Below are 23,682 nucleotides of genomic sequence, written 5' to 3'. Positions count from 1 at the left end.
GTGATACCTTTACTTCTTCTTTTCCGATACGGATGCCTTTTATTTCTTTGTCTTGTCTGATTGCTCTGGCTAGAACCTCTAGTACCACATTAAATAAGAGTGGAGAGAGTGGACAACCCTGTCTTGTTCCTGATTTAAGGAGGAAAGCCTTCAGTTTAGTGCCATTTAATATGATGTTAGCTGATGGTTTATCATATATGGCCTTTATCATATTGAGATATTTTCCTTCTATACCCATTTTGTTGAGAGTCTTAAACATAAAATTGTGTTGTATTTTATCTGCGTCTATTGATAAGATCATGTGGTTTTTGTTCTTTGTTTTGTTGATATGGTGTATTACATTAACCGTTTTACGTATGTTGAACCATCCTTGAGATTCTGGGATGAATCCCACTTGATCATGATGTATTATTTTTTTAATATGTTGTTGTATTCGATTTGCTAGTATTTTGTTTAGTATTTTAGCATCTGTATTCATTAGAGATATTGGTCTGTAGTTTTCTTTTTTTGTGCCATCCTTGCCTGGTTTTGGTATGAGGGTTATGTTGGCCTCATAAAATGTGTTTGGAAGTATTGCTTCTTCTTCAATTTTTTGGAAGACTTTGAGTAGAATAGGAACCAAGTCTTCTTTGAATGTTTGATAAAATTCGCTGGTATAGCCGTCAGGGCCTGGACTTTTATTTTTGGGGAGGTTTTTAATGGTTTTTTCTATTTCTTCTCTACTGATAGGTCTGTTTAGGCTTTCTGCTTCTTCTTGACTCAGTCTAGGAAGGTTGTATTGTTCTAGGAATTTATCCATTTCTTCTAGGTTGTTGAATTTAGTGGCATAAAGTTTTTCATAGTATTCTACAATAATTCTTTGTATATCTACGGTGTCCGTGGTGATTTCTCCTCTTTCATTTTGGATTTTGTTTATATGAGTTCTTTCTCTTTTTTCCTTGGTAAGTCTTGCCAAGGGTTTGTCAATTTTGATCTTTTCAAAGAACCAGCTCCTTGTTCTATTAATTTTTTCTATAGTTTTTCTGTTCTCTAATTCATTTATTTCTGCTCTGATTTTTATTATCTCCTTTCTTCGGCTGGTTTTGGGTTGTCTTTGTTCTTCTTTTTCTAGTTCCTTAAGGTGGGAAGTTAAGTGGTTCACTTGGGCTCTCTCTTGTTTGTTCATATATGCCTGAAGCGATATGAACTTCCCTCTTATCACTGCTTTTGCTGCATCCCATAGATTCTGATATGTCATATTGTCATTTTCATTAGTCTGTATATATCTTTTGATCTCTGCACTTATTTCTTCTTTGACCCATTCATTTTTTAAAAGTATGTTGTTTAGTTTCCACATTTTTGTGGGATTTTTTTTCTCTTTTTTGCAGTTGAATTCTAGTTTCAAGGCTTTATGATCAGAAAATATGCTTGGTACAACTTCAATTTTTCTGAATTTGCTGATGTTGTCTTTGTGGCCCAACATATGGTCAATTCTTGAGAATGATCCATGTACACTGGAGAAAAATGTATATTCAGTCACTTTGGGATGAAATGTCCTGTAGATGTCTATCATATCCAGGTGCTCTAGTGTTTTGTTTAAGGCCACTATGTCTTTGTTGATTCTCTGTTTGGATGACCGATCTAGAGCCGTCAGTGGTGTATTGAGGTCTCCAAGTATGATTGTATTTTTGTCAGTTTTTGTTTTAAGATCAATAAGTAGCTGTCTTATATATTATGATGCTCCTTGGTTTGGTGCATATATATTAAGAATTGTTATGTCTTCTTGATTCAGTGTCCCCTTAGCCATTATGAAATGGCCATTTTTGTCTCTGAGTACTTTTCCTGTCTTGTAGTCAGCATTATCCGATATGAGTATTGCTACACCTGCTTTTTTTTGGATGTTATATGCTTGGAGTATTGTTTTCCAGCCTTTCACTTTGAATTTGTTTTTATCCTTGTTACTTAGATAAGTTTCCTGTAGGCAGCATACAGTTGGATTTTCTTTTTTAATCCATTCTGCTACTCTGTGCCTTTTTATTGGTGAGTTTAATCCGTTTACATTTAGTGTAATTATTGATACTTGTGAGTTCCCTATTGCCATTTTATATCTTGCTTTCTGTTAGTTTTGTGTCTTGTTTGATCCTTCTCTTTCGTTTTTCTATCTTTTGTTTTTATTTGGTTGTATTCCATACATCTTTCCTCTGTTGCTATCTTTTTTATCTCATGTGCTTCTGTGGTGGTTTTTTCAATGGTGGTTACCTTTGAGTAATGAAAAGGGTCCCTACCCTGTTCATTGTAGTGAACTATTTTGTGAGTACTTTTGCACTCCATCATCCTTTGCTACTGTTAATCTCCATCTTCTCCCCCTCTTTCTTTTTGTTGTGTTACAGTTTAAATTTGGTTTTATTGTGTTCTTCTTGGAGCTTTTACTTGTGGCTCTTTTTTTTTGTTGTTCTTTGTATCTGATTGGAGAACCTTCTTTAGTAATTCCTGGTGTGGGGGTTTTCTGATGATAAATTCCCTCATCTTTTCTGTATCTGTGAATGTTTTTATTTCTCCTTCGTATTTGAAGGATAGCTTTGATAGGTATAGTATTCGTGGCTGAAAGTTCCTCTCTTTCAGGACTTTAAATATTGGGGTCCACTCTCTTCTAGCTTGTAGAGTTTCTGCTGAGAAATCTGATGATAATCTAATGGGCCTTCCTTTATATGTTGTATTCTTCTTTTCCCTGGCTGCCTTGAGAATTTTTTCTTTGCTGTTGGTTTGTGTCAATTTCATTATGATATGCCTTGGAGTAGGTTTGTTGGGGTTAAGAAAACTTGGAGTTCCGTTTGCTTCTTGAACTTGAGGCTTTAGTTCTTTCCACAGGCTTGGGAAGTTCTCATCTATTATTTGTTTGAGTATGTTCTCCATTCCATTTTCTCTCTCTTCTCCCTCTGATATACCTATTATTCTTGTTTTTCTTTTTGATGGAGTCAGATAATTCTTGTAGGGCTATCTCATTTTTTTTAATTTTTGAGTCTCTTTCTTCTTCTCTCTGTTGTGCCTCAAGTTGCTTGTCTTCTATTTCACTAATCCTCTCTTCTATCTGACCTGTTCTATTAGCTAAGCTTGTTATTTCGTTTTTCAGCTCGTGAATTGAGTTTTTCATCTCTGTTTGATTTGTTTTTATAGTTTCAATTTCCTTGGACATATATTCTTTGTGTTCATTGAGTTGTTTTCTGAGCTCCCTAAATTGCCTTTCTGTGTTTTCTTGTATATCTCGGAGGATTTTTAAGATTTCTATCTTGAATTCTCTGTCATTTAGCTCCAAGTTTTCCAATATATTAAATTTTTTCTCCATAGATTTTTCCTCATCTAGCTGTGTTACCTCTCTTTCTTTTGTATCCATGATATTCGATTTTCCCTTCCTTAATGGCATCTGAGGGTGGTTTTGTTGATAGTATTAATGAGATTTAATAAAGAATAAAAAGTTAAAAAAAAATGAAAAAAATAAAAAATCGAAGAGTTTTTTTTTTTTAAAAAATTAATAATGAAATAAAGAAAAATAAAATAAAATAAAAATTAAAAAAAAAGGAAATTATTCCCCCCCTCCTTTTTTCCTCTCCTCTCCTCTCCCCTCTTTCTTGAGAAAATCTTGTGGTGGACTGTGAATTATAACAAACAATGCCTGTGATGGAGGGCCTGAATTGGGGAAAAGTAATAAAGGGGCAAAAAAAAAAAAAAAGAAAAAAAAAGAAAAAAATAGAGCGTATGGACCCACAAAAAGCAAATAAGGAAAAATTTGGGTCAAAAATAAAATGATTTGCTTTTAGGTTCTGGTTGTCTAAGAGTTATGATGAGAGGAAAAAGAGGAAAACGGAAAAATGGGGGACAAATTAAAAAATTACTATTGTATTTAGTGGAACAAGAACTAGATAATATGGAGAGCCAGGGATGGGAGCACTGCTAGTGAGTTAAAAAGGTGAAGTAAAAACCCCCCAAAATGCCACAAACATAGGTTTGAGTCCCAGATAAGATAATTTGTTTGTTATTGAGGTTTGAATGAGAGGAGATGTAAAGGAGAAAGGAAGAAACTAATATAGATGGAGAAAAGAAAGAGAGAGATAAAAAAAGAGGGAATCACTAAAAGAAGAAAAAAGAAAGGAGAGAGAGAGAGAGAGAGTTAAGGGTTTTGGAGTGCAACCCTCATAGAGAGAAAGGAAGAGAAAAGAAAAGATAATGGGAGATGTAACACTTATGGGTAGTGTAGTTCAAGGAGAGGAGAGAGTAAGACCGGTAGAGAGTTAATCGGCCAAATTGGAGGAGGAAAAAAAAGTATCAAGAATGAAGATAAGAGAAACAAACGAACAAATATAATAAAATGGGATAGGTTATAAAGTCTGCATATTATTCTTGATTTTGAGAGGTTATCTTCTTGCTTTTTCTTTTCTCTCCCTCTTCCTGGTCGGTGACTCTGTACCCCGGGTTCTGCCCCTTTGGCACGCTCAGGTAGAGGTTTGCAGTTGATAAGTCTCTATGGCAATGTCATGTATTGTGCTTTAGTCTCGTTGGCAGTCGAAGCTCATTAGCATTTATAGGCTCCGACAGTGAGAGAGTCCGTGTTCCTGGAGCCTTTCTCCTAGTCTTTCCTTCCTCAATTAGTAGCCTGATAATCCAGCTATGGGGTTGCTGCTGCCTCTGCCTGGATAGTAAGAGGCTCAAAGAGCTGGCAACTCCCCACTCTATTTCCACTCAGCACAGGGCTCTGGGTAAGGCTCAGTCAGTCAGAGCTGCTAGCATAATCAGGCGGGCTTTCCGCCCACTCAAAGACCTCTGGCTCTGCCACTCTGTCCGGTAACACAAGCGGGCGCCCACTTCCGGGGCGCTTGGAGGAAACTCTCACTCACTGTCTGAGACCAGGATATCCGGTCGCAGTCTCACGCTCTGAGTGAAACCCCCAACCGCAGGGAAAAGTTGCAGCGTTGGAATTGAGTCTCGCTCCGTCCCCGTGCGCGGCTTTTGCAAGGTGCTGGGGCGGCTCGAGATTCCACTTTGGCCCACACAAAGGCCCCTGACTCTGCCCCTCTCTGCGATAACACGGGCGCGCACTGCCGAGGCACTCGGAGGAATCGCTCACTCCTTATCTGCGCGCGCAAACCAGGATATGAGGCCGGCCGCGCTTCCCTCTGAGTGAAACACCCTCCAGCACGGAAAATCTCCACCGTTGGAATTAGTTCTCACTCCCTCCCGTGCGTGGCTTTCCCAGGGTGCTGGGGCTGCCCAGAGACTCTGCCCTCAGCCCACAGAAAGGCCTCTGACCCTGCCTCTCCATGGGGCAACACGGGCACCCACTCTCGGGGCCTAGGAAGAAATTCTCGCCCACTAACTGCGCACCAACCAGGAGACCGGGTAAAATGGCCGCTCCGCTTGTTTTTCTTTGTTTGGGTTTGGCGCGAGTGTTAGCTTGTATTGCCCGGGTTGCCACAGGATCAGATTTTCCTTGGCTTGGATCTCCGTGCCACAGCCTGGTTCGGCCGTTTTTGCCACGGCGGCCTGGATCTATTCACCCCCTTTGCCCGCCTCAGTTTCTATATTCACAGTTACCAGAGAAAGCCGCCCTGTTTAGGTTAGTGAGGAAGGCGGAGCATTTCTTACTCCCTATATCCTTCGGGGTTTGGTTATATATTTAGCCAATTTTTCACTCAATCATACCTTTGGGTGTATTGCGAAGCATCTGGAAGCTCCAAGTATAGGTTTTTCTGTTTCTGGTTGAAGATCTTGTTGAGTTTTGGGGGAGATTTATCGGTATCGCTTCCTACCCCGCCATTACTCTGACGTCATCTTTATTTAATTTTTTTTTTTTTTTTTTTTTTTTTTATATTTCTGAAGCTGGAAACAGGGAGAGACAGTCAGACAGACTCCCGCATGCGCCCGACCGGGATCCACCCGGCACGCCCACCATGGGGCGATGCTCTGCCCACCAGGGGGCGATGCTCTGCCCATCCTGGGCGTCGCCATGTTGCGACCAGAGCCACTCTAGCGCCTGGGGCGGAGGCCACAGAGCCATCCCCCGCGCCCGGGCCATCTTTGCTCCAGTGGAGCCTTGGCTGCAGGAGGGGAAGAGAGAGACAGAGAGGAAGGCGCGGCGGAGGGGTGGAGAAGCAAATGGGCGCTTCTCCTGTGTTCCCTGGCCGGGAATCGAACCCGGGTCCTCCACACGCTAGGCCGACGCTCTACCGCTGAGCCAACCGGCCAGGGCCTTTATTTAATTTTTTGATGGGAGTGAGGGTATGGTTTATTTCACTAGGCATGATTATATTGAGAGTCACATATGTGGCATTTATTGGTCAGTAGTAGTCCATTGTATAGATATACCACTTTGTCCATTCACTTTTGGTGAATTTTGGTAGTGTTTCTTATTTTCTGTCTACTTATTTTATCAATTTTGAAAAAGAATTAGAATATATAACTATCATTGTAGATCTATTCTTTCAGTTTTGTTTTTTTTAGCAAGTGAGGTGGGTGATGAGAGGCAGAGACAGAGAGTGAAGGACAGGGCCAAACAGACAGGAAGGGAGAGAGATGAGAAGCATCAACTGATAGTTGTGACACCTTAGTTGTTTTGCTTTCTCACCTGTGCCTTGACTGGGGGTCTCCAGGCAAGACAGTGACCCCTTGCTCAAGCCAGCAACCTTGGTCTCAAGCCAACGACCTTGGGCTTCCAGCCAGTGACCTTTGGACTCAAACCAGCAACCGTGGGATCATCTCTATGATCCTATACTCAAGCTGAGACCCTGCACTCAAGGTGATAAACCATACTCTAGCCGGTGACCTCAGGGTTCAAACCTGGGTCCTCAGCATCCAGGCTTATGCTCTATCCATTGCGCCATCTCCTGGTCAGGTTTTTTCAGTTTTAATTAGTTTTTATTTCATGTATTTTAAAACTCTGTTATTAGGGCAATAGGTGCTTATGATTGTAATATCTTCTTAAGAGCCATTTTGTCATTATGAAATGATCTTTTTTTTTTTCCTGATATTCATTGGCCTGAAGTCTACTCCATCTGATATTAAAATAGCTGTTTCAGTTTCTTTTGACTGTTGTTAGCAAGGTGTATCTTTTTTCCTATTTTATTCTTTTATGTTTAGCTAATTTATATCTTTATATCTAAAGTGCCTTTGTTTTGTGGAAGCATAAATTTGGGTGTTTACTTTTTTTCTAACCTGACTGTCTACACCAGGGGTCCCCAAACTTTTTACACAGAGGGCCAGTTCACTGTCCCTCAGACCGTTGGAGGACCGGACTATAAAAAAACTATGAACAAATCCCTATGCACACTGCACATATCTTATTTTAAAGTAAAAAACAAAATGGGAACAAATACAATATTTAAAATAAAGAACAAATAAATTTAAATCAACAAACTGACCGATATTTCAATGGGAACTATGCTCCTCTCACTGACCACCAATGAAAGAGATGCCCCTTCCAGAAGTGCGGCGGGGGCCGAATAAATGGCCTCATGCGGCCCGCAGGCTGTAGTTTGGGGACCCCTGGTCTATACCTTTTAATTGGGGTGTTTAGACCACTTACCTTCAGTGTGGTTCATTTCAAGTCTGTTATCTTTTTGTTTTCTATATTTCCTATTTGTTTTTTTTTCTACTTTTATTGCCTTTTTTTAGATCGAGTATTTTTTATGATACCATTTTATATCCTTTGTTTCTTTTTTAGCTGTAGCTTTTTGTGTTGTCATTGTAAGGTGTGTTTTTTTAGGGTTTATACAGCTTTAATTTAAAAGTCTACCTTCAAGTGTTAAAATAGTATTTCAGAGGTTAGTATTAGAAACTTATACTTTCCTCTCCCTTTGTCTCCTTTGCACTATTATCATAGTCTACTTGTTGTCAAGCCTACCATATGTTGTTTTACTTTTTTTTTTTTTTTTTTGCATTTTTTTTTTTTTTTTGCATTTTTCTGAAGCTGGAAACAGGGAGAGACAGTCAGACAGACTCCCGCATGCGCCCGACCGGGATCCACCCGGCACACCCACCAGGGGGCGACGCTCTGCCCACCAGGGGGCGACGCTCTGCCCATCCTGGGTGTCGCCATGTTGCGACCAGAGCCACTCCAGCACCTGGGGCAGAGGCCACAGAGCCATCCCCAGCGCCCGGGCCATCTTTGCTCCAATGGAGCCCCGGCTGCGGGAGGGGAAGAGAGAGACAGAGGAAGGCACGGCGGAGGGGTGGAGAAGCAAATGGGCGCTTCTCCTATGTGCCCTGGCCGGGAATCGAACCCGGGTCCTCCGCACGCTAGGCCGACGCTCCACCGCCGAGCCAACCGGCCAGGGCCATGTTGTTTTACTTTTGTTGAATCAGTTATTTTTAAAGATATTTAAATAATAAGAAAAAATTTATATATTTATTCATCTAGTTGCACTTTCTTGTACCCGTAATTCCATCCAATGTTATTTATCTGTTGCCTGAAGGACTTCTTTTAATATATCTTTACTGTTGATAAATTCTTTCTCCTTTATCTGAAAATGTCTTTATTTCTTTGATAAAATAACTTAAAATTTTTAAGAGCAGTTATAAATTTACAACAAAAGGGAGAGGGAGGTTCAGAGATTTCCCATATGTGTTCTGCCCCCACATATGCCTAGCCCCCCCCTCACTCACCAGAATGGTAGACATTTTACCAAGAACGAACCTACATTGATATATTACCTAAAGTCCATGGTTTATCTTAAGGTTCATCCTTGATTTTGTATATTCTATGGGTTTGGACAAATGCATAATAACATATATTTCTCATAATATCAAACAGAGTATTTTCACTACCCTAAATGTCCTCTGTTCTCTGCTTGTTCATCTCTCTCTTCCACCCCTGCAACTATTATCTTCAATAGTTTGCCTTTTCTAGTATGTCATATACTTGGAATCACAAATGTAGCCTTTTCAGATTGGCTTCTTTCATTTAGTAATATGAATTTAAGGGGTCTCCTTGTTTTCTCATGGCTTGACAGCTCATTACTTTTTAGCACTGAATAATATTTCATTGTTTAGATGTACCACAGTTTGTTTATTCATTCACCTACTGAAGGACATTTTGGTAGCTTCCAAGCTTTGGCCATATATGAATAAAACTGCTGTAAATATCTGTGTGCAGGTTTATATGTGAACATAAGTTTTTAAATCCTTTGAGTAAATGCCAAGGTGCCCAGTTGTTGGATTTTATGTTAAAGATGTCTAATTTTGTAAGAAACAGCCAACTGTTTTCCAAAGTAGCTGTTTTGCATTCTGATTAGTACTGTCTGAAAGTTCCTATTCTACATCTTCATGAGTGTTTGGTGTTGTCAGTGTTACAGTTTGGCTATTCATATAGATCTGTATTGATACCTCATTGATGTTTTATTTTATGTTTCCCTGATGACATATGTTGTGAAGTGTGTTTTCATATGATTGTTATCTTTGGTGAGGTGTCTGTTAAGGTCTCTGGCCCATTTTTTAATTAGGTTGTTTGTTTTCTCGTTGGGTTTTAAGAGTACTTTGTATATTTTGGGTAACAGTCCATTATCAGATGTATTTTTTTCAAATAGTTACTCCCAGTCTTTTCTGATTCTTTTGGATTATTATTTCTGGTTCTGGGTAGTTTCCTCACTTGTATGTTCTTTTCAGTACTCTATGCATTTATAGAAATACCAGTAGTTTAACTGTGTATTTAATGATTTGCTTCTGTATAGGTAATAAGATTTTGTTATGAGAATATGTGATGAAAACTCTCAGTTCAGTTCCTACCACATCGAAACCCCTCCCATAAATGTCTTCTTTTTTTCTCCTATTTTTAGAAAATTTGAGTAACAGTAGTTTTTGGAGAGTAAATAATATATATATATATATATATATATATATATATATATATATATATAAATTGTTTGGGAGTTAGAGAAGAAATATCACAGTCTTTATTTTAACCTATTCAGTCCTGTACTACCTACTGTGGATAGTTATTAACCTTTTAAAATTAAATAAATGAATTAAGTATTTCATGAAAAAATTCTACTGTGTAACAATTGAAATATTTTTAAACCTTGTTTTCCTAGCAACAAAACTAGAAAACGTAAATAATTTGTATTGCTTGTGTGCAAAAGCTAGCAAATTATATTTAACCTAATTGGTTCTCAAATTTAGGATTACAATTTGTATACCATACTTAAATATGTGGATACAAAAACAGCTGACATATTCTGCATCTGTGCATGGCTTACTTGAAAAATAGAAGCAGTTGTTTAACTGGATGCCTATCAAATGGTCAACACAGATTGATGGGCTTGAGGGCAGTAGACAGTGGGCATGCAGATGGTGATGTCGGTACCGTTTGACATGAGATGGCTGACTCTTTAAAGTGATTTCAGTGGAATGGCTTTGGTGTTGTTGCAGTAAAGGGCATCCATTCAACTTCAGGTGCTGTGCAGATGGCAAAGCCAAGCTAATATAGAAAAATGAGAAACAAGTGACTATTTAATGTACAGGAATGCATGATCTGCATCACAAATAAATGACAGTATTACATGCAGGAAACCTAGCCAGATGGCTGTACATGAAAACACATGACTCCTTGAGAGAATTAAGTACAGGCAATTTGCTTAGATTTTCTGCAGGCCTGCTGCATATTATATTAGGGTAGGGAGAACAAGAGATTAAGTGCTTTATTTATTGAAAGTGTTTAGGTGAAGTTGGCAGTTGTTTAAGCATAATCTGATCTCCATAAGTATTTAAATGGTCTCTTTGTGGGGGGAAAAAAGTAGGGAGGGCAGTTGGCTTTAAAAGCATATATTGAGTAAGATTGGCTAGTGAACTTATGGAAAATACAACTGTCTTTTGGATCGCATTTTTCAGTTTTGTAAGGTTTTTTTGAGGCAAAAGCTTTAAAAAAATTTTGGACACATATGATAAAAGACGCATTTCTTTTTCTATATAGGTTTTAATGAGTCCAAATTCCAGTGACATGTGGGAATTTTAAAGTGGAAAGAGTTAATGTGTTGAGTGCTGTGTGAAATGGGGCCATTTTCACTAGTAAAACATTACATTTTTGTTTTTCAGCTTAAAGAAAGTGGTTATTGTACAGGTCATGAACCAGATTCCCTGGAATTCAGCACTGTGGGAGGATGGGTATCTACTCGGGCATCAGGCATGAAGAAGAATATCTATGGCAATATTGAAGACCTGGTAAATTTTTTCTAGTTATTATATAATAATTGATTAATATAGAGAGATTATTATAAAGTGATGAAAGCCTTTAAAAATTTAGTTGGATGGTGAAGTCCCCTCAGAAGTAGACTTCTTTTGATTATGGTAACACTTACTATGTATGATAGAAGCAGTTAAGAGACACAGTGGTCATTACTTGAGGGTGCTCCTTTTCAGGTGACTGATATTTAAGCTTTGCAATGTTTGATAGTATCTGACTTATAAAATATATAAATATTATAATCCTCCCGGAACAGCTCTACCAAGATTTTAGTCAATTATTTAGATGATCTCACCATTGCTACTCTTTTGCCCTAGGAGATTTTTATATTTATTTTTCTGAAAAAAATTTTTTTCTACATAGAGTTAAAGGGCCTGAGTGAAAACATTCTAGTAAGTGGCAGTATAACCTGTAATGTTTTATGAGCACACCATTTTGTTTTAGCTGATCTGGTCCAGTGCTCTGGGAGTTATTTAGATAATAGTGTAACTATGAGCATCTGGTTAGGAATTAGGTATCACTTGTTCCATTTGGAGCTTTTAGTTGTGTGACCTTGTGCAAATTGGTTCACTTCTCTAAACTTTAGTTTCTTCCTCTGTAAAATGGAACAAATAATGTTAATTGCTGTATAGAATTGTGAGAAGTAAAGGGCATAAAATGAAAACTCTTAGCAATTCCTGGTGTGTAGTAGGTACTTCAGATATGTTAGTTCCCTTATCATCAATATTTTGATAACAATTTAAAATAACTTTCTGAGACTGTTAAAGTGATGTTTCTAACATTATTCTTATAGCTGTATAGCTTTGCTTTTCAAATCTAGAGTTTCAAGATTTTCATCAATATCTTCATTACTAGAAATAGCAAATCTTTAATGACTTTTGGTTCTTTATGTTAACACCTAGTAATTTAAGACTTTAAATGACTATATTATGAATACTTTTTAAATGTTCACATTATCCTGTTTATTTATGTATTTTTACTGAAGATATTTTAGAAATCAAATTTTCATTTTGCCATTAAAATTCTCAGAGAGGATTTGATCCTTTTGCTGTTGGGCTATTAAGAGCTTTATCAGGGTTAGGCAAATATTTGATAAATTGCTACATTTAGTACTGCTTAAGCATGTAATTTATTTTAACCCTTTTTTAGAGATATTTAAGGGCCACAAATTATAAGTACACATCCTAATATACTTATTTATACTAGTGATTACCTAGCACATTTTAAACTTAAATTTCTTTACAATCTATAATTTCCACTGAAACTGTCATAATTTACTTGATTGCTTTTATGAAACTACTGAAGTTGATACATTCCTTTATATAGTTAGAGTAGGACTCATGAAAAACATTAAATTCTTTGAATGTATTAACATATTTCTCTAATCAATGTGGGTGCATATTTCTTTGAGGTACAATAAGTAATGATACTAATACCTATATAATAATTTGAAAAGAGCTAATAATAGTCAGTATAAAATTTTAACATTATAATCTGAAAATGAGATGTCTTGGTGCTTTCTATGAACCATGAGATAAACTTAAATTCTGGTCACTATTTGTTTCTAGTTAATTTTAAGGAATTCTAATTATAGTCCAACTCAAATCGTTTTTAAATTAAGGAATATCTCTTAATAAATGATTTCCTGAGCATTTCTGATTAAATGATTATGATTTCTTACAGCATGCTATAAAGTTAAAACTCTTGGCCTTTAGCAATAATGCAGTACTTCTGTGAAAGATGCCTTAGTATGCTTTTTAGTTATGAAACACAGAAGGAAATTCAGATATGCTATGTATATTAACTACAAAAATAATTTCTAACACTTTTAACATCTTTATATTTATCCTTCCAGATCATTTTTTAGGCATGCTCACAAACATATGTGTATATCTAGTTTTTTATATAAAAAAGGATCATACTGTGTTCTACTTTTAAAATTATATTATCAACATGCTAATATGTAAATGAACATAGGTTTACACCATCATTTAAGAAGAGTTCATATAATTCTCTTACTGATAATTCATAGTTTATTAAAATAATTTCCTATTATTAATGAGCATTTAAGTTATTCTTGATTTTAAAATTATAGAAAACGAAAGGGAAAATAATCCACTTAGTCATATTTTTTCAGCATACATCTTTATTTTCTTTAGGTAAGTTTCTAGAGCTTGAATTGTTGGATCAAGATGCTTATATATTTTTAAGTCCTTAGATCCTTACCACAAATTGCTCTATAGCAGTTTTGTGCCAATTGATTTTCCCACTAGCACTATGAGAATCTTTATTTCATTGGGCTCTTTGTATTTTGTCTTAATTTTTTATATCTTTCATTGCTAGTAAATGTAAATTTTTAAAATGATTTCTTTGGCAATTTTTATTTCTTATTTTGTAAGTTGCTTTTTTTATAAGATTTTATTTATTATTAAAAATATTTTATTTATTGATTTTAGAGAGAGAGAGAGAGACAGAGAAGGGGGGTGAGAACCAGGAAGCATCAACTTGTGCCAACTTGTAGTAGTTGCTTCTTGTGTGTGCCCTGATCAGGCAAGCCCAGGGTTTTTGAACCAGTGACCTCAGCGTTCCAGGTCAATGCTTTATCCACTGTGCCACCACAGGTTAGGCATTTATTTTGTAAGTTGCTTATTGATATTGTGTATTCATTTTCTTCAATAATACATAGACTATTTTTAAGTTATTTGTCCGAAAACCATTCTGAAAATTTGTTGGATTTTTACCTAACCATTTCTGATTCACAAATCAGAAACTTGACCTCCCTTCACCTCCAACAGTCTACTTATTTTCTTACCTGTGTAAAACATATCTCATAAATATATCATCTCTCCCTTTCTTTAACTCAGTCACTGGGTCTCCCTCTTCTTCCTAATTTTGACCTGATCATAATTAACATTTTATTTTTTTTCACTCCTTCCTACTAAGTGAGCAGATTAGATTAGTTAAAAGAGGGAATAAAACAAGATTTTTTTTTAAATTCTAAGCATCTAGAACAGTGTTTAACCTGAATAATAGTGTTTCATAAATATTGTTAAATAAGTGGAAGAATTAACCTATTAAAATATGATCATTGCTTATTTTTCCTTTGCTTTAGTTTTTGCCACATGGATAACTTGAGTCTAAATTTGATTTAAAGAAATGTGCTTAAGGTGTTCTTAAGATGATGAATATACCTAATCCAAAAAGAATTTTAGGTTGATTTGTCTCTCTTTTAAAGTTTATAAAATTTATTTTTAGTCTGAAAATTACTAAGAGAATTAGAATTCAGAACATTTATAACCTAACTCAGTATTTTAAAAGTGTTGTTTTATGTAAATATTTGGATGTGTGTACACACACAACATTCACTGACAGATGTCTAGAATTTACATCATGCATTGTATTAAACAGGTGGTTCATATAAAAATGGTAACACCTAGAGGTATAATAGAAAAAAGCTGTCAAGGACCTCGTATGTCAACAGGCCCTGATATCCATCACTTCATCATGGGATCTGAAGGTAAATATAACTGCAAATTTATTATGAAAAAATACAGGTTAGTAACTTAGTTTTGTGAAAAGCTGTGATATTGTGATATCACATCTTTGAAAGAAAGACGTATATTTAAAGAATAGTGATTTTTTTTAAAAGTTTGATTACTTTAATACTTTATAAAGTTTTTATTATAAGAACATCTTATTAAACTTCTTACATTTTCCCTTTTTTCATAGTTTTGGAGATAGCTTGGTCTTCGCGGTTTTGTTGGATTTTTCTTTTAGAGTTTTTAATACTATTAAGAAAAGTAGCTGTTAGGGTATAAAATGGCTTGCTTTAGCTTTTATATTATAATATTCTTTAATGTTTAATTAGGAGGACAGCACTGATAAAGTGTTTTATTGCCTTGTCTTTTTATAATTAAGTTTTTTTTGCTTATTGCCTTGTCTTTTTATAATTTATTTATTTTTGCTATTTGCTTTGTTTAAAAGATGGAATTTAAAATTTTGTTTATTCATATAGTGTTAAAACTTAGGTTGGTCTTTTATTATTTTTTTTTACTACTTAAGTGGTATCTTTTGCTTGGCTACTTGATGCTATGTGAATTAGAATGTAGTTCTTTATTTTATTCCAAACATTTAATTCTGTACCAATCAGAAAAAAACTATAATCTTTCTTCTGTTTTACAAAATAACTGTTATGTAGGCACTGTGAATTGAATGTGAACATGAGCTTATTTTTTAATTCTTAGAATGGTAGAGAAGGATACTCCTTAAATTCAGAAGATAAAACAAGGTTTCTAAATTAGCAAGGGAACTCATTACTAACTTCAGAAGGTGATATAAGCTGGAAAAAAAAGATAAATTTTGGAAACATTTAGCTATATGCATGGATAAAAAGCAATTTATAATAAACTAGGTAAATCTCACCTTTGATGCTAAGGTCAGAGAGGGACAATGAACTGTCTCTTAGGACATGCTACGGGTTAGCTACTAAGTTATGATTAGTAGAATAGTTCAGATCTTTCCCATGACAACCAGTGACAAACCTTTGTTAAGATATCTCCCTATTTACTCTCTTTTTTAATTTTTAATATATAACTGTATATTTAAATTGATTGGGGTGACATTGGCTAATAAAATTTTATAGGTTTCAGGTGTGTCTAGAATTTAAAATTCTAGGACACATTATCTGTATATTGCATTGTGTGCCCTCCACCCAAAGTCAGATCATTTTCTGTCACCAGATAGTTGACCCCCTTTACCTTTATTACCACGCCAGCCCCCTTCTCTGTTAACCACCTCTGTTGTTGCCTGTGTCTGAGTTCTTGTTTTTCTTGTCTGTTCTTCTTTTCTGATTGATATACTCTTCCAGAAGAACAGTTTTAATGAGAAAGATAGACTTAAATTTCTTTAAATAATGCAGTTCTTTAATACTGTTTTGGAATTTTTTGTACTATTGCATCATCTAAAAGTTAACTAAAAGAATATAACTTTTTGCTGTCAGATATCAAATTGAATAACAATTAGGTATTAAAATTGGTATTTACTAACTGTACTATTCATATATATAGTTGGAGTCAACTTTATAAATATATTTTTAGGTAATCACTTCAGGCTTTTTTTTTTTTTTTTAATTTTTTTACAGAGACAGAGAGAGAGAGAGGGATAGATAGGGACAGACAGGATTGGAGAGAGATGAGAAGCACCAATTATCAGTTTTTTGTTGTGAGACCTTAGTTGTTCATTGATTGCTTTCTCATATGTGCCTTGACCGCGGGCCTTCAGCAGACAGAGAAACCCCTTGCTCGAGCCAGGAGTTACTTGGTGGTGAGCTTTTTTTTATTATTTTTATTTTTTTACTCAAGCCAGATGAGCCCGTGCTCAAGCTGGCGACCTCGGGGTTCTTGAACCTGGATCCTTCCGCATCCCAGTCCGATGCTCTATCCACTGCGCCACCGCCTGGTCAGTCACTTCAGGCATTTTTTGAATCTTCACTTATTAGCATTTTTAAAATTCTAGCTACTGTGCTGGCACATTTAGGACACAGGTAAATACAGACCATTATACTATAGTATGATAAGTTCTATGATAGAAGTAAACACTGGAAAAATATACACACATTAAACGGGTATTAAGAAGACTTCGCTAAGAGAGGTCATGTCTAAAAGTGGCCCTTGAGGGTTGATAAGAAGAAAATAATTGCTGACAGGGTTGATGGAATAGGCGGGAGGAAATTGCCCTGTAGAAAAAAAACTGCATGTGGGCAGGCTTAGAAGTGGGGAAGAACCACGTCTGCTTTATGAAGCTGTCAGTTTAATTGTAGGGTGGAGTGGGCAGCAGGTCTCTGGGCAGGATGGTAATGGAGATATAGGGTGGTTAGAAAGATAATATGGTCTTTATGCCTTTTAAAATAGTTTGAGTTTTATCTTAAAAGTTGGACTGCCCTGGCTGGTTGGCTCAGTGGTAGAGCGTCGGCCTGGTGTGCAGAAGGCCCTGGGTTCGATTCCCGGCCAGGGCACACAGGAGAGGCGCCCATCTGCTTCTCCACCCCTCCCCCTCTCCTTCCTCTCTGTCTCTCTCTTCCCCTCCAGCAGCCGAGGCTCCATTGGAGCAAAGATGGCCCGGTCGCTGGGGATGGCTCCTTGGCCTCTGCCCCAGGCGCTAGAGTGTGTCTGGTCGCAACAGAGCGATGCCCAGAGGGGCAGCGCATCGCCCCCTAGTGGGCAGAGCGTTGCCCCTGGTGGGCGTGCCGGGTGGATCCCGGTCGGGCGCATGCGGGAGTCTGTCTGTCTCTCCCCATTTCCAGCTTCAGAAAAAAAAAAAAAAAAAAAAAAGTTGGACTGCTTCCCTCTAGTTAATTATTGAATAAATTTAAGGAAGACAAACTCATTGTTATAATAAATATGCAAATAAATATGATTCATAAAAACATTTTCTAAAGTAAATTACCATATTTAAATGAGATTTTATTATAAATATACATGCGGAGTGTCATGATTTAAGAACATGATGAAATTGGTCAGATATAAATTTCATTCCTGGTTTCACCACTTACTGCTTCTGTGACTTTGTGTAAATTAGGTAATTTTCTATGCCCAGTTTCCTCCGCTATAATATGGGGATAATAAAGTAATCATTTTCGTAAGCTTTTTGTGAGAATTAAATGAGATTATGCTAAACCATTCAAAAGCATGTATTAAGTACTCAGTAGATGTTAAACTTATCACTAATGCTTTGGCTATTTATTATTTTGGCATTAATGATCTTTACAACTGTATTTATGGCCCCCAATCCCCATTTCTGAATGCATATGGATATAGAGTCATCTTAGCATGGACCAGGAGACAACATGATTGAGGAAGTAATTTTATGTGAAATCATATTCTTTTATAAAATGTATTTTATCTGCTATTTTGAACTATCTAAGTTTGAACTAGCCTCCTGCCTTAAATGTGAATCAGAAATTTTGCCTTAAGCTTTAAAAATATTTTCTTTTGCTGCAGTTAAATCATTTGAGGACAGTCTTGAAAGCATTACCATTAAAAAGCCTATTTTCTTCTCTCCTACTAAGTTCCACATGGGACTAACCACGTTTAATGTTTGTCTGCTTTCTGTTACGAATTTTTCATAATTTTTTTAACAAGCAGCTTCTCATTTGAAATGCGCTAACATGATTAATATAATGAAAACTAGAACATAACAGTCAAAGCATTTGAAATGCTTTGCATTCTTTTTCTATGTATGGCGTTTTCTAGTAACTTGTAATGATCTGTCCTTCTATTTGAAAAATGGTTAACAGCACATTTTAAAAAAAACACCTATGACCACCTTTTAGCCTTTTCTGTAGAACAAAATAGATGAAATACTTACTATCGGTTCTTTTTTGTAGTTTTCGAGTCATCTTTTGGTTAAATAAAGCTCACCCTTTAGTGAACTCCTCAGAAGAAGCACAGTTGTATAGCCCGTGAATTCTGGAATGTTCTAAACTGATTTTCTTTCTTTTTTTCTTTTTTTTATAAATTTTTATTAATGTTAATGGGATGACATTAATAATTCAGGGTACATATATTCAAAGAAAACATGTCTAGGTTATCTTGTCATTAAATTATATTGCATACCCCTCGCCCAGAGTCAGATTGTCCTCCGTCACCCTCTATCTAGTTTTCTCTGTGCCCCTCCCCCTCCCCCTAACTCTCTCCCTCCCTCCCTCCTGCGTCCTCCCTCCTCCCACCCCTGGTAACCACCACACTCTTGTCCACGTCTCTTAGTCTCGTTTTTATGTTCCACCAATGTATGGAATCATGTAGTTCTTGTTTTTTTCTGATTTACTTATTTCACTCCGTATAATGTTATCAAGATCCCACCATTTTGCTGTAAATGATCCAATGTCATCATTTCTTATGGCTGAGTAGTATTCCATAGTGTATGTGTGCCACATCTTCTTTATCCAGTCTTCTATTGAAGGGCTTTTTGGTTGTTTCCATGTCCTGGCCACTGTGAACAATGCTGCAATGAACATGGGGCTGCATGTGTCTTTACGTATCAATGTTTCTGAGTTTTGGGGGTATATACCCAGTAGAGGGATTGCTGGGTCATAAGGTAGTTCTATTTTCAGTTTTTTGAGGAACCACCATACTTTCTTCCATAATGGTTGTACTACTTTACATTCCCACCAACAGTGTATGAGGGTTCCTTTTTCTCCACAGCCTCTCCAACACTTGCTATTACCCGACTTGTTGATAATAGCTAATCTAACAGGGGTGAGGTGGTATCTCATTGTAGTTTTGATTTGCATTTCTCTAATAACTAATGAAGCTGAGCATCTTTTCATATATCTGTTGGCCATTTGTATTTCTTCCTGGGAGAAGTGTCTGTTTATGTCCTCTTCCCATTTTTTTATTGGATTCTAACTGATTTTCTATGGCCTTGATACTTGGGAGGATAGCTTGAGTGGATGAGCTATCCTTAGGGATGCTTTCTTTCCTTGTTTTTTGAAAATGCTGTTCCACCATTGGTTTGGTTTTGTATGTTGTTTTAAAGAAATCTGATGCCAGCTTTCCTGCCTGTGTAGTTGGTTTCCTCTTTTTGACTGGAGGCCCTGGGAATTTGTTGTTTATTGTTAACTGCTTTTATTTTATTTTTTAAGTTTTATTTATTGATTGACTTGAGAGAGAGAGAGAGAGAGAGAGAGAGAGAGAGAGAGAGAGAGAGAGAAACATTGATTTGTTGTTCCACTTATGTATATGCATTCATCGGTTGATTCTTATATATGTCTGACCAGGGATCAAACTGTAACCTTGGTGTATCGGGATAATGCTCTAACCAACTGAGCTACCTGGCCACAGCCAAAATTTACTGCTTTACAACTCAGAGGTTATTGTCCTGTGTCAGTTTAATCTGGTACTCATATACAAAGAAAGGGTTCTTTGTATATATGTTGAGATCTTACTTTATTTGTAGAATATATTTTTTGGATTGTAATGTTTTAGGGAGTTGTATTGGGGTTTTCTTCCTGTTTTAATTTTTTTTTCGGGGACACCAATTATACATATATCTGATTTCTTGTTTTTCATTTTTTTTTTTTAGAAAATTAAATGTAACAGGGTGACATTGATTAATAAGAGTACTAGGTTTCAGTTTTTTCTGATTTACGCTACTTATTTCACTCAGTATAATGTTCCCAAGGTCCATCCATGTTGTCATAAATGGCAATAGGTCATCATTTCTTATGGCTGAGTAGTATTCCATTGTATATATGTACCACATCTTCTTTATCCAATTCTTTCAACCACTGTTTCTCTGACCTTTTTTCTCGACTTTTTATTTCATTTTCATTCTCTTGGTTATTTTTCTACTTTTCTTCAGTGACCTTTATTAAGTTTTCATGAGAATCTATTCTTTGTTTTCTTTTGGATACCTTATAACTGAGCCTTTATTTTTTAATGTTTTGTTGTTGTTGTTGTTCTATTTCATTCCTGAGTTTGGTCATCTCTTATTTCTTATTTTTTGTCCACTTATGTTTTTAGTGTTTATATTTCTGATTAGTACTTTTTCATATTCCCAAATGCTTGTGTGACAATATTTAATTCAGATGAAATGTGTTGCAGTTTTTTTAGGATCATGGTAGTTTTGGGGAAAGGGAACTTTCACCTGCAGAAAAACATTTGTTCACATATTCTGACTTTTAGCAGTAGTTCTTTTTTGTTTTTTTTTTCCGCAAGGATTTGGTCTGCTTTTCTGTTCCTATTTATTACTTGGAAAGAATTCCTAGTTTGAGAGTGGGGTTGTTTTTTTTTGGGGGGGGTTGCCACTTGATCTTCTTTTGTGCTCCGTGTTTTATGGATGGTGGTGGTTTTGTTGGGAGAAGGCATGGCATGTCTTGTCTCTTTCATTTCTGTGGGATCTGTAATATTTCATTTTTTATTTTATTCTTTTCTTTCACTGCTTTCTCTAAATAGGATGCTCCCCTGAAGATACTCCCCTTGCTTATTCAAGGCTGCTGTTTCTGATTCCTCCCATTTTCATACCCCTCCACATAGGCAGGGCTACAGATTACCAAGCCCTTTATATTTTGGCATTTCTGTTGTACTTTTTCCCTTCTGGGATGATTTTGTGCTTCTTCCAAGTCCTCTGCTATTCTCTATTCTTTTTTACACAGTCTTTTAAGCTTTCTCTTCCTTTCTTCTCTTCAAGCTTGTAACTACTGGAAGTCTGTAGATTAAAGTCTGTTGGAATTTTTCTTTTTTAATCTCTACTTACAGGTAGTTTGAAGGTTTTAGTGTTTTTTGTAATACTAACAGTGTATGCAGTTCCTGTGTGGTTTTGTTTTCCCTGTTGAGTTTTATGTTTTTGGAGAAAAGTAGAGAAGATTCAGAATCAAATGACTTCTATTCTTAGTCCTAAAGTCACCTAAAAGTATACTTTCAAATTATGAAAGATTTTATTTACTTCAAGCAAATACTTGTATTTTATATTAACTACCAATTGGAGCATTTAATTTTTTTGAGAACAAACATATTTGAAAATTATAAAATTTAACATATTTTTATTAAAACAAAAAAGTAAATGGCACATTAGCCTTTATTTGGTCATAATGGCATGGAGTTATTTGTAAAAAGTTATGGGTATAAAATATTGGTATAATGTACATATAATCAAGTGATCTGTAACTTCTTATCAAGTGATAGGTAATTAGGTGTTTTATATCACTCCCCTGACATAATATTCTCAGAGCAAAAGATTCAACAAATATAAAACCCAACACAAGTGAGCCTTTTGCTGAAGTGAATTTAGATACATCCATTTGTAATTGGCTTAATTTGAATTTAAGTCTTAATGGAAGATGCCCTCTATCAGTCTTCATTTTGGACCTGGATATATTTTGGGTTCACAGTGGAACCTCCCTGCATAACACATAGCTGGATAGTTAGACAGATTTGTTCTGGTCATTTCATTAACCTTGCCATTATGTAAAGTCTCATTTTTCTAATTTTTAAAAAAAAATTTTATTTATTTTTATTTATTTTTATTTTTCTGAAGCTGGAAACGAGGAGGCAGTCAGACAGACTCCCTCATGCGCCCGACTGGGATCCACCCGGCACTCCCACCAGGTGCGATGCTCTGCCCATCCCAGGCGTCGCTCTGTGGCAACCAGAACCACTCTAGCGCCTGGGGCAGAGGCCAAGGAGCCATCCCCAGCGCCCGGGCCATCTTTTGCTCCAATGGAGCCTCTGCTGCGGGAGGGGAAGAGAGAGACAGAGAGGAAGGAGAGGGAGAGGGGTGGAGAAGCAGATGGGCGCCTCTCCTGTGTGCCCTGGCTGGGAATCGAACCCAGGACTTCTGCACACCAGGCCGACGCTCTACCGCTGAGCCAACTGGCCAGGGCTTAATTTTTTTTTAAGCTCACAATTTTATGCTTGGTTTTACTACTTTAAAATGTCAACTATACATATGAAGCAGTTTGGATTACAGAAATTTAAGGCATGGTCACTTTTTACCAATACCTTAGAATTTTAATATAGAATTAAAATTTTAAAAAGCGTTTGTTAATTTAAAGGTATATATATTTTTAATTAACCTTTTAAATAAATAATTACATGTACACAATTAAAATATGTACTCACATGTACAAAATTTAAAAGGTACTGAAGGATATATCAGGGAAAATCTGCCTCCTATTCCTGTCTTTCAGGCATTGCCCTTGCCTGTAGTAAACTCAATTGCCACATGGAAGCGTATCCTGTACGTTGTCTTTTCACTTTGTTGATGGTTTCTTTTGTCGTGCAGAAGCTTTTTAGTTTGATGTAGTCCCACTTGCTTGTTTTCATTTTGTCACTTGTGCTTTAGGTGTTTTCCAAAAGAGTCATTACTAAGATTCATGTCAAGTAGCTTTTTTAAAAAATTTTCTTTTAGAACTTTCATGTTCTACATTTAAATCTTTAATTCATTTTGTGTTAATTTTTGTGAGTGGTATAATATAGGGGTAAAGTTTCATTCTTCTAACATGTGAATATCCAGTTTTCCCAGCACCACTTATTAAAGACTGTGTGTTTTTCATTGAGTGTTCTTGGCTCCCTTGTTAAATATTAGTTGACCATATATACTTGTGTTTATTTCTGGCCTCTTTACTTGTTCCATTGGTCCATTTGTCTGTTTTTATGCCAACACTACACTGTGTTGATTACTATAGCTTTATAGTATAGCTGGAAATCAACAGGTGTGAAAGCTCCAATTCAGAATTTCTTTGGCTGTTCAGGGTCTTTTGTGGTTCCCATCTCTGTAAATTTTAGGAGTGTATTTTTATTTCTGTAAAAAAAGGCCATTGGAGTCTTGGTAAGGATTGTGTTGAAACTATAATTGGCTTTTGCTAGTATTGACATTTGAACAATATTAATTCTTCCAATCCATGATCATGGGATACTTTTCTATTTACTGTGTTTATGTCTTCTTTGATTTCTTTTATCTATGTCTTGTAGATTTCAGAT

General features: G+C 36.2%; 1 protein-coding gene across 1 annotated transcript in view; it reads left to right on the top strand.

Moving 5' to 3' along the window:
- AGPS (alkylglycerone phosphate synthase) overlaps nucleotides 1-23,682 on the top strand; it is a 153,455-nt gene that overhangs the window by 55,272 nt on the left and 74,501 nt on the right. The window contains exons 9-10 of the mRNA XM_066233671.1: nucleotides 11,056-11,181; nucleotides 14,612-14,720. Of these exons, the coding sequence (XP_066089768.1) occupies nucleotides 11,056-11,181; nucleotides 14,612-14,720 (235 nt within the window). The remainder of the gene's footprint in view (nucleotides 1-11,055; nucleotides 11,182-14,611; nucleotides 14,721-23,682) is intronic.

This window comes from Saccopteryx bilineata, chromosome 5, assembly GCF_036850765.1.
Source record: "Saccopteryx bilineata isolate mSacBil1 chromosome 5, mSacBil1_pri_phased_curated, whole genome shotgun sequence".
NCBI lineage: Eukaryota > Metazoa > Chordata > Mammalia > Chiroptera > Emballonuridae > Saccopteryx > Saccopteryx bilineata.
The sequence above is the reverse complement of the archived record's forward strand: the minus strand, read 5'-3'. Positions and strand labels throughout refer to the sequence as shown.